Source organism: Crocodylus porosus, unplaced genomic scaffold (assembly GCF_001723895.1).
Source record: "Crocodylus porosus isolate Cpor-Errol unplaced genomic scaffold, CroPor_comp1, whole genome shotgun sequence".
Taxonomy (NCBI): domain Eukaryota; kingdom Metazoa; phylum Chordata; order Crocodylia; family Crocodylidae; genus Crocodylus; species Crocodylus porosus.
Window position 1 is genome coordinate 61,125,464 of NW_017728931.1, and position 13,859 is coordinate 61,139,322.

A 13,859-nucleotide genomic window follows, 5' to 3' on the forward strand; every position below is an offset into this window, starting at 1 on the left:
TGTGTGTGTGTGTGTGTGTGTGTGTGTGCACACGCAATGATATAATTGTATTTCATACCTTTTAAAATTATTGCCATTTTATTTTAACTTATTACTGTGGATTATTTTAGTTTTGAAACCGATTTTTTTGGGAACAAGTCTTTAGAAATGTACGTTCCGGGCAGTTCTGGTTTTAGAGTCTGGGACTTATTCTAGAACAAAGTGCTGCAGACAAATTGCTTTCATACTTTCCTTGACTGATTAAGCTAAGTGTTAACTAGATTTGCGTATTTGGATAAAGATCATGAGTGTAGAACCATTTTTTATTTCCACAGTTTCCTCCATGGAGCTTTTTTACACTGTCAAGTGTTTTCTCTCATTGGTGTTTTTGGCTAATGCTACAAGTGCTCATGGGATTTCATGCGAATCCTGTTCTAGATTGACTATATTATGCAAAGAACCATTGTTTGGATTCCAGCTTGTTTCACTGCATTTCCATAACCTTCTCTTTGTCTGTCTCCTGTTACCAGGCAGGATTCAGGAAGCTGGCTCCTGACTGGCTAACTTTTTGAGCAGCTCTTGAGCTGCTCAGATGAACAGATGATTATAGGCTAATCCATAGCATCTATGCTAATGTCTTCCTTTGTTGCTTCACAGCAGTAATCTGTCTTCTGCAAGAGAAATGTGGGGGAGGGAAGAGAAGAACTCTAATTGGCTGAAGGAGGGGTCCTTCGTGTATTGTTAAAAATATACTGGCACGTTTTTGGTTTTGCCATATAGCAAATGTTTGGTCACTTACCTTGCAGATTTTTCTCCCTACTGAAAGTATTACTGGAGGTGTTCCTGGTGGTATGTTTTGTCTATTTTACACAGAACAATATATGATTTTCAAGCTTAATCTGAAAAAGAAGGCAAAGGGAATTGTCGTGATATTTAAATAGATGTGCACAATATTTGTGCATGTTCATGTTTCATGATTATGATTGCCATCCATGCAAACTTTTTATTTACTTATTTATTTAGAAGCTTATATATCTAATTAAACCCATTGCACATTTCCCCTCCTACCTGCAGGAATCATTTTGTTCTCCACTATACAAATGCTATTCCTTGAGGTCATTTGATCAGTGAGACCTGTGAAAATACTGAAATACTGTTTGAGGAATCGTTATAAGCAAACACATTAAATACGTTTGAGTATCTTTATAAGTTGCTTTTAGAACAACCCTGCCACAGGTTTAGATGTTTTGTTCAGGCAAAAAGTGTGAGATTTTTATTGGATTATTCATTTCTAAATTTTCTTCCTCATTTTGTTAATGAAGGAAGGTAACTACACAAAACAAGACTTCTGATTGGCTTGCACGGATGTGACCAAACCTGTCTGAACCGGTCTGTTGCATGCTACTTCCTTATTTCTTTATCTGCTGCTTGTTGCACTCAGTGCCTGTGAGAAATTTGTTACTCAGCTGCATGGTGCTCCCTTGTGGGTATGGCTGGAAGTTATCCTTTAAGGCATGCATAAAGTGATATGTAATAGTTAACTAATGAACCAAGAAACAATTTTCATTTAAACCTTTTTTATGTTTATAGCTCTTTTCCTGTCTTTTTTTGCCAGCCAAATGGAATGTTCTTTTTGGTTGCAGTGATTTGTGTGATAAGCTACATGTTTCAGTCAGTAACAGACTACTGATAAACTTTTGATAAGACAGTCTTTGTTTTTTTTTAAAGTAATTTTAAGAATGGTTTCAAACTCTGGTTTTAAGAAGGATTTTCAACAACAAACTTAAAAATAACATTTATGAAGTCTAATGTCTGATATACAAAGCTTCAGTGATTTGACAAAGTAAAATAGTCAAGTACCTTTCCTGTTGTTAGGCATTTCTGGTGTGTAGTATTAATAAAAATGTGAATTGAAACTTGTTGATTATTGACACGATTAGGGAATCTATAGCAAAATAAAGGTATGACATTTCTCAGTTTGTGCTCCATGTTTCAGTTCAGGTTTATAACTGCAAAAGTCAGGAATTAAATCCATTCTCCTATATGCATTGCCATTGCCATTTTCTGGATCTAAGATTTTAGTCATAGCACAGTTCCATTTTTAAATTGGTGTAAGATGCAAACTTCCAAAGATTTATTTAAATACTAATTAGAATTTTGCAAAAGAAATCAACGTGATCATTGCAGAAGAAACTGTGGTCATGGAGATTATAAATATAAATTATTTGCCTTGTTTCTATATGAATATGTATGTGTGTGCGTGTGTGTGTATCTTCCTAGAAGTTATTTAAACCTGGAATTATTCCATTATTTAAATTTAGGCATATTTTTATTCCAAATTTTATCTTGATAACAATTCTCATTGGAAGTTGGTATAAGAGTGATAAATAATAAATGTTATGTTCTGTGTTACCCGAGGAAGCTGGTGGGAGGATCTCCAGTGTTGTAGACTATTTGTCTTTGGTTCATTTGATACTGTTAGGTAGAAGGAAAGGAGGAGATGGGGGATGTGCAGTATTATAAACAACACTTTTTTGCAGTGTTCTAAATGTTTTCATATGCTTTAGTTAATTTGTATATCAAAATATTCAAGTGAAAATATAGTCTTTCTTTGAAGTCATTGAAGTTATATATAGCTATATCTCTCTCTCAGCTACCTGTAGGTAGGTAGATAGATATATCTATAGATAGCTATATCGCCTGCCATTGATATGCAGTTACCAGTTTAACACTTAAGAAAAGATTAACAATTGGTCTAATTTAAAATAAATAAATAAATACTACTGAAACACTGACTGTATTTTTTTTTTATGGGTTTATGGGTGTCATAACTTTTTTGCTCCCTCTAGTGGCAATGAGGCTGTCACCAGTTGTATGCAGATGAAATCCCTCAACCTGCTGATTATAAGTATGAACTAAAAATATTCCTCCAGTGGATTAAAGAAAACTAATTTTAGCTCCGTGGCTATTTTCTCATATTTCATTGTGTTTTATCTAAGTGCTGATGATCTTTCAAATGGGAGGACTAAAACTTGACATGTCTGTTTAAATTATTAATTAGGATTTACAACAGAGGTGCTCAACTCCAACTCCTGGCCCCCAGAATTGTGTCATTCAGCCTGTGGGGTTCCACAGATCTATGAGGAGGTCTGTGGGCCATGCTCTTGCATGTTAGATCAGATGTGCATGGTGGCCTGGGCTGAGTACAGACATTCAAAAAGCCTGAGTCTGAATTGATTCAGTCTTTGCAGGTTAGTCTAACCAAATAGATTGAACTGATTTGCAAGTGAATAGGCATTCACTTTTGATTCCAGAAATACAACCATATGCCTAGGCTAGAAGTCAGGGGGCGCTAGAGCAAGCCCTCCCTTCCCTTCCAGAACAGCACCCACAAGGCTGAAAGGAAGCTGACTGGAGAGGGGCAACAGGGGAGTGTAGCCACTCCCAAGCCCTGACAGGCTGCTAAATATGATGGGGGGGGGGTGTTAAACCCCCACCCTGGCCTGCAGAGATCCCAGCCAGGGTGTTCTTAGAGGGGGAGGAAGGAAGGAGCCCCTGCCAGGTTTGTCCTCAAGGGGTTGTGGTGGCCAGACACCAGTCTGAGCACACCTGAGGCAAAGGAGCAGGGAAGGGGATTAAGCTCCCCTGTCTCCCCACTGTCCCACTGGCACAAGGACCCCAGCTGGGGTCTGCCTGGCTTTATGCCCTGCTGGTAGCTCGTACAATGTGGGGCGTGGCCAGAGCTAGCTTGCATGGCCCTGCCATCTGCCCTCCTCGCCTGGGGCTGGGGCTAGGGAGCTGAGAAGAGCTAGCCCATGGGCACTGCTGAGGGCAGACATAGAGGAGCTGGCCTGGCAGGACATTTTTTAGCTGGCTGGGGCTGCGGGAGCTGTGCACCTGGATTGCTCCCAGGCAGGCCAGGCTGTCACAGAGCTGTAGCTAGCTAGGAAGGTTCCTGCGCCCCGCAGCCTGTGCTGGCCCCTGTGCACCTGCCCTCAGCAGTACCCCAGGCAAGGTGGACAGATAGTAGGGCTGGGCCATGGGAGTAGGGCCCTTCCCAGCCAGCTGCGGTTCTGTAACAGCCCAGCTTGGCACACATGGGCAGTGACATGGAGGCAGTGCAACTGAGGGCCGGTGCTTTGGCAGCTGGAGTGGCTGCATGGCATGAGTTCACTCCTCCCACTCCTGCCCCTGCTGCTCTGTTCTAGGCAGGTGAGGGAGGAGGAAGCTTCAACCTGGCAGCTCCTGCTGAAGGTGAGGGAAGCAAAGGAACATCCAGCTGGTCTATCATTGTGTATAGGGGGCATGGAGGTAGCTGTGAGCACGTGATCCTCCATGGCCGGCAGCCCACCGGCATCTGAGCTGGCTCGGGCAGCCACGGGCACAATGAACAAATCCTGAATGGCCAGTCAGGCTGCCAAGGTGCCTACCCAGTGCCTACCTCTGCACTACTGCCCAGCCAGCTGCCTCCCATGCACAACAGGCCAGGCTGTCACGAAGCCACAGCTGACTGGGAAGAACCCTGCCTCTGCGGCCCAACCTGGGCAGGCCCCCCACTATTCACCTGTCTTGCCCAAAGTGCTGCTGAGGATGGGTACGGAGAGGCTAGCCTGAGCTGCAGGGACAGGGCCCTTCCCAGCCAGCTGTGGGTCCATGACAGCAAGGGAGCCAGGAGCCATCTGGTCATTCAGCTGCCATAGCCGCAGCTGGCTGGGAAGAGCTCTGCCCCCACGGCCCTGCAAGGGCCGTCCCCTCTGTGCCTATCCTTAACAGCACCCTTGGCCTGGCCTGGTTCAGCCCCAGCTTCAGCTGCAGACAAGGTGGGCGTATGGCAGGGACATGCAAGCCAGCTCTGGCCACACCCCTGCCGCTATTGCTGTAGCAGCAAGGGAGGTGGGCCCTGAGAGAGGCTGTTCTGCCCCTACCAGGCAGACCCCAGCTGCAGTCTCCTGGAGGAAGAGTGGTGGGAGAGGGATTTCCTCCTCCCTGTCCCTTTGCCTTAGGGGGCCATGTTGAGCTGGGTTCTGGCTAGACAGCAGAGGGGTGGGGACCAGCCCTGCTCTCTGGAGCAGATGGGCCAGCCCAGCCCAAGGCTGAAGTGCATGCGGGGGAACTGTGATTTAACTTAAACCAGGAAGGGGTCTGGGACAGAAGTTCCATAAACTGGTTTGACCTAAATCAGTTAAGTCTGATACTACTTTGAACCAGACTTAACTGAAGCCAGTTTTGGCCATTTTGAAACTGGTTTATGTACACTGAACTTATGTTCTGTTACAGGTTCAAAGTGGTTTCTGGTGACTTAAACTGGTTTATGTGTAACTTCTGTCCCTAGTCACGACGTCCAATTGTGGCACATAGGGTCTGGGTGGGTGAGGTGTGGGGGTGGGCGAGGTGTGGGGACCCTGGAGCTGGATCTTATTCAGGTGGGCGCATCATAGAGCCTAGCCTGACACTGCATCATTCTTCTAGCCCAGGGGTAGGCAATTATTTCAGATGGAGGGCCACTTAAGAAGGTTTGTTGAGCTTTCATTGGCCTCATGGGTAGCCCTGCCCCTTGATAGTTGCCCTGCCCCCTGGTTGCCATCTTGGGACTGGAAGTCCCACCCCTTCGTGCCTCTCCCCCAGAAATGCTTCTTTTGGGAGGGGGGGTTGCCATCTTAGAACCAGATTAAAAAGAAATCATACACTAAAAATCAGACATGTACTTTAACATTTTAATTTTATTACAAAAAATATTTTTGTCATGATCCGTTTGCATACTGTGTATGGAGGTGATTGCATAATAACCCAAAAATGAATTCCGAGTCTTGTGTATTGTGTGGAGGGGTATGATTGTGTATGGTGGAGTGTGGGGGAGTTGAGGGAGGTGTGGTTGTGTGTGTGGGGGGGTATAGAGTACATTGGAGGGTTATGTATATGTGGGGGCAGGGTGTGGTTGTGTGGCTTTGTCGAGTGCGAGGACTTGCCCCACACTCCCCCCCATGGTGCAACAGCAGGGAGAGGTGTTTGGGGCATTCATGCCACACTGGTGCCTGGCTGCATGGAGCTCCAGCCAGCACTGCACATTGCAATGAGGAGTACAGCCCCCACTGGGCCATCTCTATTACTGTTGCTTCCTGTTGCGCATTCACAGCCCCCACGCTCGCACGGCACAGGAGGGAAGCCCCATGCACTGGGACCAGCCAGGGATGTGCAGCGCTGGCCAGAGCCCCAGGAGCCGGGCATGAACACCCCAGCCTACTGCTGCTGCTGGTTGCTGGAACAGGGCACCATGTGGGGATTGTGTGTTTGGGGTGGGGGGGGATCCCTGGTGCCTGGAGTGAGTGGGATGCTGGGGAAACTCCCAGCAGCTGCAGCAGTAGCAGTAACAGCCCTGTCCAGAAGTTACGTTCTGGCCTGGCCAGGCCCTTCTGCCCACAAAGGTGGGAGCGAGGTGCAGTGGGTATGTTGGGGGAGGTGTATTTCATGGGTGCCTCACTCCCACCTCGTGGACAGAAGGGTGGGCAGGGTACAATTTGTTGGTGTGCACCAGGGAGACCAGCAGGCAATGGGGGAGAGAGTCCCTATTCCCCCGAGCACTACTGGGAGTAACAAGGAATAATGGCCGTAAGTTGATGGAGAGTAGGTGCAGGCTAGATATCAGGAGGCTCTACTTCACAGTCAGTGCTTGCTTCTACCCTGGGGTCTTCAAAAGGAGGCTAGATAAACACCTTGACCCCAACATTCTTGCCTGCCCATGGCAGGCAGTCGGACTTGATAATCGGCTCAGGTCCCTTCTGACCCTACCAACTATGAACCCAAGGGACAGATGAAAGTGCCTGGCATTCCAGATCTGGCCTGCAGGCCATATTTTGCCTGCCTCTGTTCTAGCTCATGGAGCCAAAGCCATGTGCACCTTTAGTGTTTACAGTATTTGGGAGCCTATATTGACTTTTGATGATTAGATGCAGGTTTATTGTAATTGCATCATTCCAGGCAGCAGCACAGCAGTTTTTTACATGGGTTAATCAAAGTGCTTCCCTGCCTCCCACCCCTTCCAACTTCTAGTTGAGTACTGTTGTGTCCTTTTCAAGCATACCTGAAGTCTTGCTTCATGACAGGTCTTTGACAGGTCTTTCAAGTGTTTTTAGTAATGTGGGTAAAATTATAATTTAGAAAATTAACATTAAAAAAAATATTTTAAAATGTAAATAAGATTGTTATTTGCTAATTATTTTTCTGTTTTTTAAATGTTAAGTTTCTTAGTGGATATTTATACTTGTTGAGTTAGTTTACTAATTGCTAATAGAAACATTTCTATGTAAATCTAGTTCAGAAGCTTCATACTTCAAATGTTCTATGCTGAAAAAGAGGTCCAAAGCGTCATTGGGCTTCTTGCTGTCAGAATAACACAAATGCCTAAACACCCTATGCTGTAACTAATCTTACCATACATTTAACTTTCACAAGCCAAGCAAAATGAAAAGCTTCGGCCCAGCTATATTCTACTGTCGGGGTTCACAATTGAAGTCACAGAATTTGTTCTGCTCTGCTACAGATTTCCCATGTAACCTTTTGTATGTCATAAGTTCCCTGCCTCACATTTGTTAGTTACGCAGCTCTTTTTTATCTGAGGATGAATATATTTAGAAAAGATTGTGTGAGGCACATGAGTATTAAGGTAGTAAGTGGATGGATTAAAAGTCCCTAGTTTAGATCCAGCCAGTTTTTTGAAAATGTTGCCTTATGTTTATTAACTTAAAGTGCAAATTCTGATACATGTTTAATATTTAAAAATCAATTAATATGGTTCAGGTCAGATTTTTATGCTGATAAAGTTTAATAGAAATACATTTTGTTTCTGATGCTGCAAACCTTTTATACTCATTCTGAACTTTGAGTACAAGCATCAGATAGGATACTTACGTGAGTAAAATTGTCTGCCTGTTTGTGTCGTGTAGCTCTATATTTAGGATCAGATCCTGACTTCTTGATGTTCTGATTTTTGTTATATCAGTTTCATAAACCTCAAGAGATTCTGTTGGTGAAAAATCGTGGTGCTCTACCATGGGCTGGAGGTTGAGGGTCACTGAGTCATTGCATTCTTCTAGTATTTCAATTAAATTATTTTAGTATTGTATTCCAAGGTTTATGGATAAAGACCTACCTAAATCATGGTTTTGCAGATTTTGCAGAAACTGCAAAGACAAGACTCCCCAGCATTGTTCACAATCGCTTGAAAATCTGGCATTGGCTATGATTTTCCCACAAAATCAACCACCAAAAAAGTGGTAGTGACATAGACTGAGTGAAGATGCCCTCCAGCAATCAGCAGCGAGGGCCTGGGCTGCCAGGGCCCTTCTACCAGTCAGTAACAAGGGCCGGGGCTGCTGTGAAATGTCTGAAAAATCAATTCTCCGTGCTGTAGGTGGGTCACAAAAAGCCCTTTGTCTCACTGCAACTTATGTAGGTCCCTATTTATAGATTTGTAAAGAAGTACTGGGAGCCAGGAGCACCAGATTAATACCAGTTGAGGTTCTCATGCATGGCATTCACTGAACAGTTTCATGCTACTGGTAGAGAGAGTTCCTCTCACATCACCACAGCTTCTAATTTATATTTAGTATAGGGAAGAAAAGACTGGAGGAAGGATGGTTAGTAAGTTTTGAAATACAGAAAGGATTGTTATAAAGGGGATGATAGATGAATAAAAAGTGTGTCTAGGGACCAGGATAAGAAGTGAAACAAAAAGTGAAAATTGGGAAACACTTTCCAACTATGAGTGTGATTAAGCACGGAAGCAGCAAATGATTTAGAGGTTGTCATAACTCTCTATCGTTAGAAGTTTTTAAGAGCAGGTTGGACAAACACTTGTCCTTGGTTCGGACATGGGTGTTCCTGCCCTGAATACAGAGTTAGATTAGAGGATTTCTGGAGGTCCCATACAGCCCCTTCTTCTCTCCCTCTTCCCCCCATGATTCCATGCTATTTTATGCCCTATAATAGAGAAATACCAAGTTAAAATAATGATGCAGAAATCCACAGGTTAATCATGATCTAGACTACATAAGCAGTAATCTTTTTTGTCATTTTAATCCTTCTTGTGCTTTGCTTTTTTAGATGGGGAAAGTAAGTTGTATTTGTCTTAAATTTATAAAATGGTTACTGTTTGGGAAGAAGAAATGGATATAATCGTATAGAGTTCAACTGTTAGATTTCTTTTATGAATGTAATGAAACCAGGTTTTATTTCTTTATTCTTTAACATCACACACACACACAGGTCTTAATTTGCTGGGACATCTGTGTTAAATACTGGTAAAACTCTAAAAGGCTCAGAAGATAAATGGAATGGAAGGGGCTCTCTAAAAGTTTAATTACATTTTACTTTCTCTTTACACTTTTTAAAGGGTCAAGATGGATAGCACAGAAGAACCTCAGAAAAAAGTCTTTAAAGCCCGAAAAACAATGAGAGTAAGCGATCGACAACAGCTTGAGGCTGTCTATAAAGTCAAGGAGGAGCTATTGAAGACCACTGAAGTTAAACTATTAAATGGCAAACATGAGAATGGAGATTCTGATTTAAATTCCCCGTTAAGCAACACAGACTGTATGGAGGACAAAAAGGAGGTTAATGGTTTAGTAGATGCATGCCTTGACTCTGAAGAAAAGAGAACTGACTCTGAGGAAACCACTGATGTCAAAGGTACTGACATCAGGGCAGAAAACAGAGATGGAGATCTAGAACCCACATTTCAAAAGTTGTCTTCAGAGGATGTTACTTCTGAAAGAGAACAGGGTGACAGTGGCAATTCTTCAGTGTCTCAGGGTGGAAATCGGGTGCTTGATAGCAATAAAGATGACCACTTCCATGAAGAAGATAATATAAAAAAGAGTTTGGACCAAAGAGAGGGAAACAGTCCAGCTGAAGGTGAATGTAAACTAAGCTTTGAGGTTAATGACTCTTTTGAAGAGAAAGTAGAAACAAATGAACTAGCTGTTAGTTGTGATCTGCCTGTTGAAGAGCTAAAAAGTGCACAAGAAGATGCTGTTGATGATGATGTTGGAGAAGGGGCTATATCTAGTAGTGTGGAAACTGAGCAGGAACCAAGGGATGAAGGAAACCACACTATAAATCTTTCAGAAACTACCATTGAAAAGACACTAGAAGAACCTAGTGAGAGTATCTTAGAAAACACAGACTCTATGGAAACAGATGAAATTATTCCAATTCTAGAAAAGCTTGCCCCAGCTGAAGATGGACTGAGTTGTTTTCCCAAAGCTTCTCTGCTTCCAGTGGAAGAGACAAGCCCAGAATTAGAGGAAAAAATAGAAAATTCTTTGAGTTCACCATCTAAGCAGGAAAGCAATGAAAGTTTGCCCAAGGAAGCTTTCTTAGTACTCTCTGATGAAGAGGAGCCTTGTGAGAAAGAGGAAGAAGCTGAAGTGATATTAATGAATAAATCAAGTCTTCCAGGTTAGTCATCCTTTGCAATGTTTTTTTTTAGTTGTTTTTATTTACATTTGGATCTTTTGTTCACTTGATAGCTTAGATATATGCTATGGGTATACTAACAGAATTTCAGCCTTCCCACAACATATTTTGAGTGATTCTATAGCTCGTTCCTTATTTGTGAGAAGTGATTTGAATTAATTTATGGGGGTTTTTTGAGGAGTAGCAAATGGAACAATAATTTTTTTTGCAGTAATTTGTAATGTAATATTAATATTATTACTGAGCTCCACAGGAGAAAATATTGCTAATTTTATGTGACTCTTCTTTAAGATGTGAATACCAAAATACAAATTGGAAGCATTAATAAATATTTTCACTGAATTCAAGCTCTGCAGGGTTGAAGGAGATGGGTGTTGTTGCTATTGGGGGAAGGGTGCTGCTCTCAGAGAGCCTGTTGTAGCTCCCTGTTTCACAATTGTTTGGCACAAAATCAAGGAAAAGAGGAGGTAACTTTAAGGCCTTTCTAACATAAGGCCTTTACTAATCTGCAACAGAATATTTCTACATGTTTATTCTTGGGAGTTGTTCACATCAAAACATATAGTGCAGCTCATGTAGTTATCTTTACCAGTTTTTACAACAGTTGGGATTCCCACCACTCCAGAAAGAATCCACAGTGGCAGGGTTTTTTTCATTGTTTAAATTAATGCACAGATTTTGAACTGCTGCAGAAATATTTTCTTAATGTGTAAATAGTTTTCTTGCTACATCTTTTCCTAGTCCCAAAATGGAGAACAAAGAAAGGATTTGAGAATAACTCTACTACAGATAATTGAGAAATGTAATAGTACTCCAAAGTCAGGTGTGATTTTTCTCTTGATTGGTAGTTACAAGTATAAAAGTTTTACTGTAGAGCTTCCAACAAGTGTTGGTGTATTTTTTTTTTCCTTAAAGGAACTTCTATAGGTGCATAATTAAAGATTGGCATTGGATGCAAATTGGAGAAAAATATACATGATGTATGTGACTGGAGCCATTCTTTTGGAAATACAGGCATACCTTGGAGATATTGCGGGTTTGGTTCCAGACCACCGCAAATATCGCAATAAAGCGAGTCACACGAATTTTTTGGTTTCCCAGTGCATATAAAAATTATGTTTACCCTATACTGTAGTCTATTAAGTGTGCAATAGCATTATGTCTAAAAAACAATGTGCATACCTTAATTAAAAAATACTTTATTGCTAAAAAATGCTAACCATCATCTGAGCCGAGTGGCGCCGATGGAAAAATGGCGCTGATAGACTAGCTCGACACAGGGTTGCCACAAACCTTAAATTTGTAAAAATGCAATATCTGTGAAGCGCAATAAAGCGAAGTGCAATAAAATGAGGTATGCCTGTACTATTTGTAGAGCTGCCTTTCATGTTAAAAATGGATGCTGCAAAAATGACATCCAGTGATTTGAGAAACAGAAAAGCATAGGCATTCCTCATTCAAGTTAATGAAAAAGTTAGACAGTAGGTCAGAGAGATTCCTTCCTGTGGTTAATAAAGTATCACCAAAAATTACTTGAATGAATAAGATGCGTTATACTGCTTTTAGAAGATAAGCTAGAAATGTTTTAAACCTTTATTATTTCTGTGCAGGAACAAGCTGCTCCAGAGATATAGGAATGTAGTTGTTTTTCTCCAAAATAATATTGCAGGTTAAGCTGATTTTGCAAGATTGGGATTAGAAGGTAACACAAGACTATCATGTCATTGTCAAGTACAAAGACAAAGAACACTTATTTAAAGGAAGGAGGATCCCACTATGTAAACAATTTAAGGTAGAGCTTCTTTACAGAGTGCCAACCAGTTGGAATTAGCTAACCTAATTAGTAACCACATACTAGAAAACACTTAATAAAAGCATACTATTGCTACTGTTCTCTAGAATAGTTGTAAAATTAACTCAATGTACACCAATGAATGACAAAAGAAGGGTGTGCAGAGGATGGTAATGGTCTGTTAATCTTAATGTATGCAGCCCAGAGTAGCATGGATAGTAAGGCAGGTCAACTTCTCAGATTGTGGGAAACACAGAAATAACTCATATAAAGAAAATTAAAATAGATGCAAGAAAAGAAAGAAAGAAGATGCAAGCTAAGCATGTTAAGGCAACAGGAAGAAACAACCCATCTTTTTTTTCCTAGACTATATGTGCTCCTATTTCACTCTTCTCAAATGCTGTCAGTTTCTTGTCACCTTGTAGCATTTTGTGTGGGCACATTCTTTATTTTCTAGAACACCTAGAAAAGTTCATTAAACTAGAATTCATAGAAAGGAAGGGACACTTCATGATGTATTTAAACATTATTTTTCTGTAAACTGTATGAATAGTTGAGGAATTGATTCCCATGGACTTTCAACTTCAAAAAAACAAAACCGGGGTGGGCAAAATATGGCCTGCAGGCCAGATCCAGCCCGCCAAGCACTTTGATCCGGCCTTCTGGTGGTAGGGGTTAGGTGTGGTACTTCTGGTCCCTAGATGGTAACCAGGGGGCAGGGCTACCCTAGCAGCCTTTGGCAGCTCACCAGAACTTAAGCGGCTCTCCAACTGAAATAATTGCCCTCCCCTGAACAAAACAGTAAATGGTTCTAAAGCAGAGCTGTCCAACTTCTCAGTGGCCAAGGCCCACACAGCCCCCAGACTGCATGCCCCACTGTGCTGTGTAACAGGTTTCTTTCCCTCCAACCCTCCCTGTGCAGCAGGCACCTTCTCCCCCTGTTTCTGAATCCCTATCCCCTGAACATTGTTTTATACCTTGTGCTTGCTGCATCATGCAGTAGGTGTGACTGTACTATACAAGATGGCCTTGGTGGTAGGAAGAGAAAGCTAGAGGAAGAGAAGACTGGTTGCAGCAGCAGCAGCAGCAGCTGGAGTGGTGGAGCAATAACCCCTGGGCTGGGAACCTGGGAGCCACAGGTTAATATTTCAGAAGCTGTGTGCTGCCTCTGAGCTGCCAGTTGGACAGTCTTGTTGTAAAGTTTTTGCTACGTTAAAAAGCATCAATGCATCAATTTTTTTAGAACTGTAAGTTTCCCAAGACAAGAACTTATCTTTTTTACCTGATTATAAATCATGATGTACACCTACGGTACTGTATTAAAAATAAATGAAATATTTCAATCTTGATATGTCTGAGGGGCTTGTCTACCACAGAATAAATTCACCGCAAGTAACAGTTTACATTTACAGTGGCCTACCTTCTCTGAATTAATTCCCGATGTGGACACAATTTCTAAAGCAGTAAGAACTTTTTCTACATGAGACAGTTGCTGTGAAATAATCTGGGAATGACTATAGCACAACATCTATTTCACACTTAACTTCTTACATGGGCGCTTCTTGTATACATAGTACAAAGTAGATTTTTCCACTTTCACATATGAGTAAAGTTT

The 13,859-nt window shown here is 42.0% G+C and overlaps 1 protein-coding gene across 1 annotated transcript in view; it reads left to right on the plus strand.

Moving 5' to 3' along the window:
• Positions 1–13,859, plus strand: part of ATF7IP (activating transcription factor 7 interacting protein) — a 138,560-nt gene that overhangs the window by 54,613 nt on the left and 70,088 nt on the right. Inside the window, exon 2 of the mRNA XM_019543919.1 lies at positions 9,368–10,434. Within this exon, the coding sequence (XP_019399464.1) occupies positions 9,375–10,434 (1,060 nt within the window). The 5' untranslated portion in view covers positions 9,368–9,374. The remainder of the gene's footprint in view (positions 1–9,367; positions 10,435–13,859) is intronic.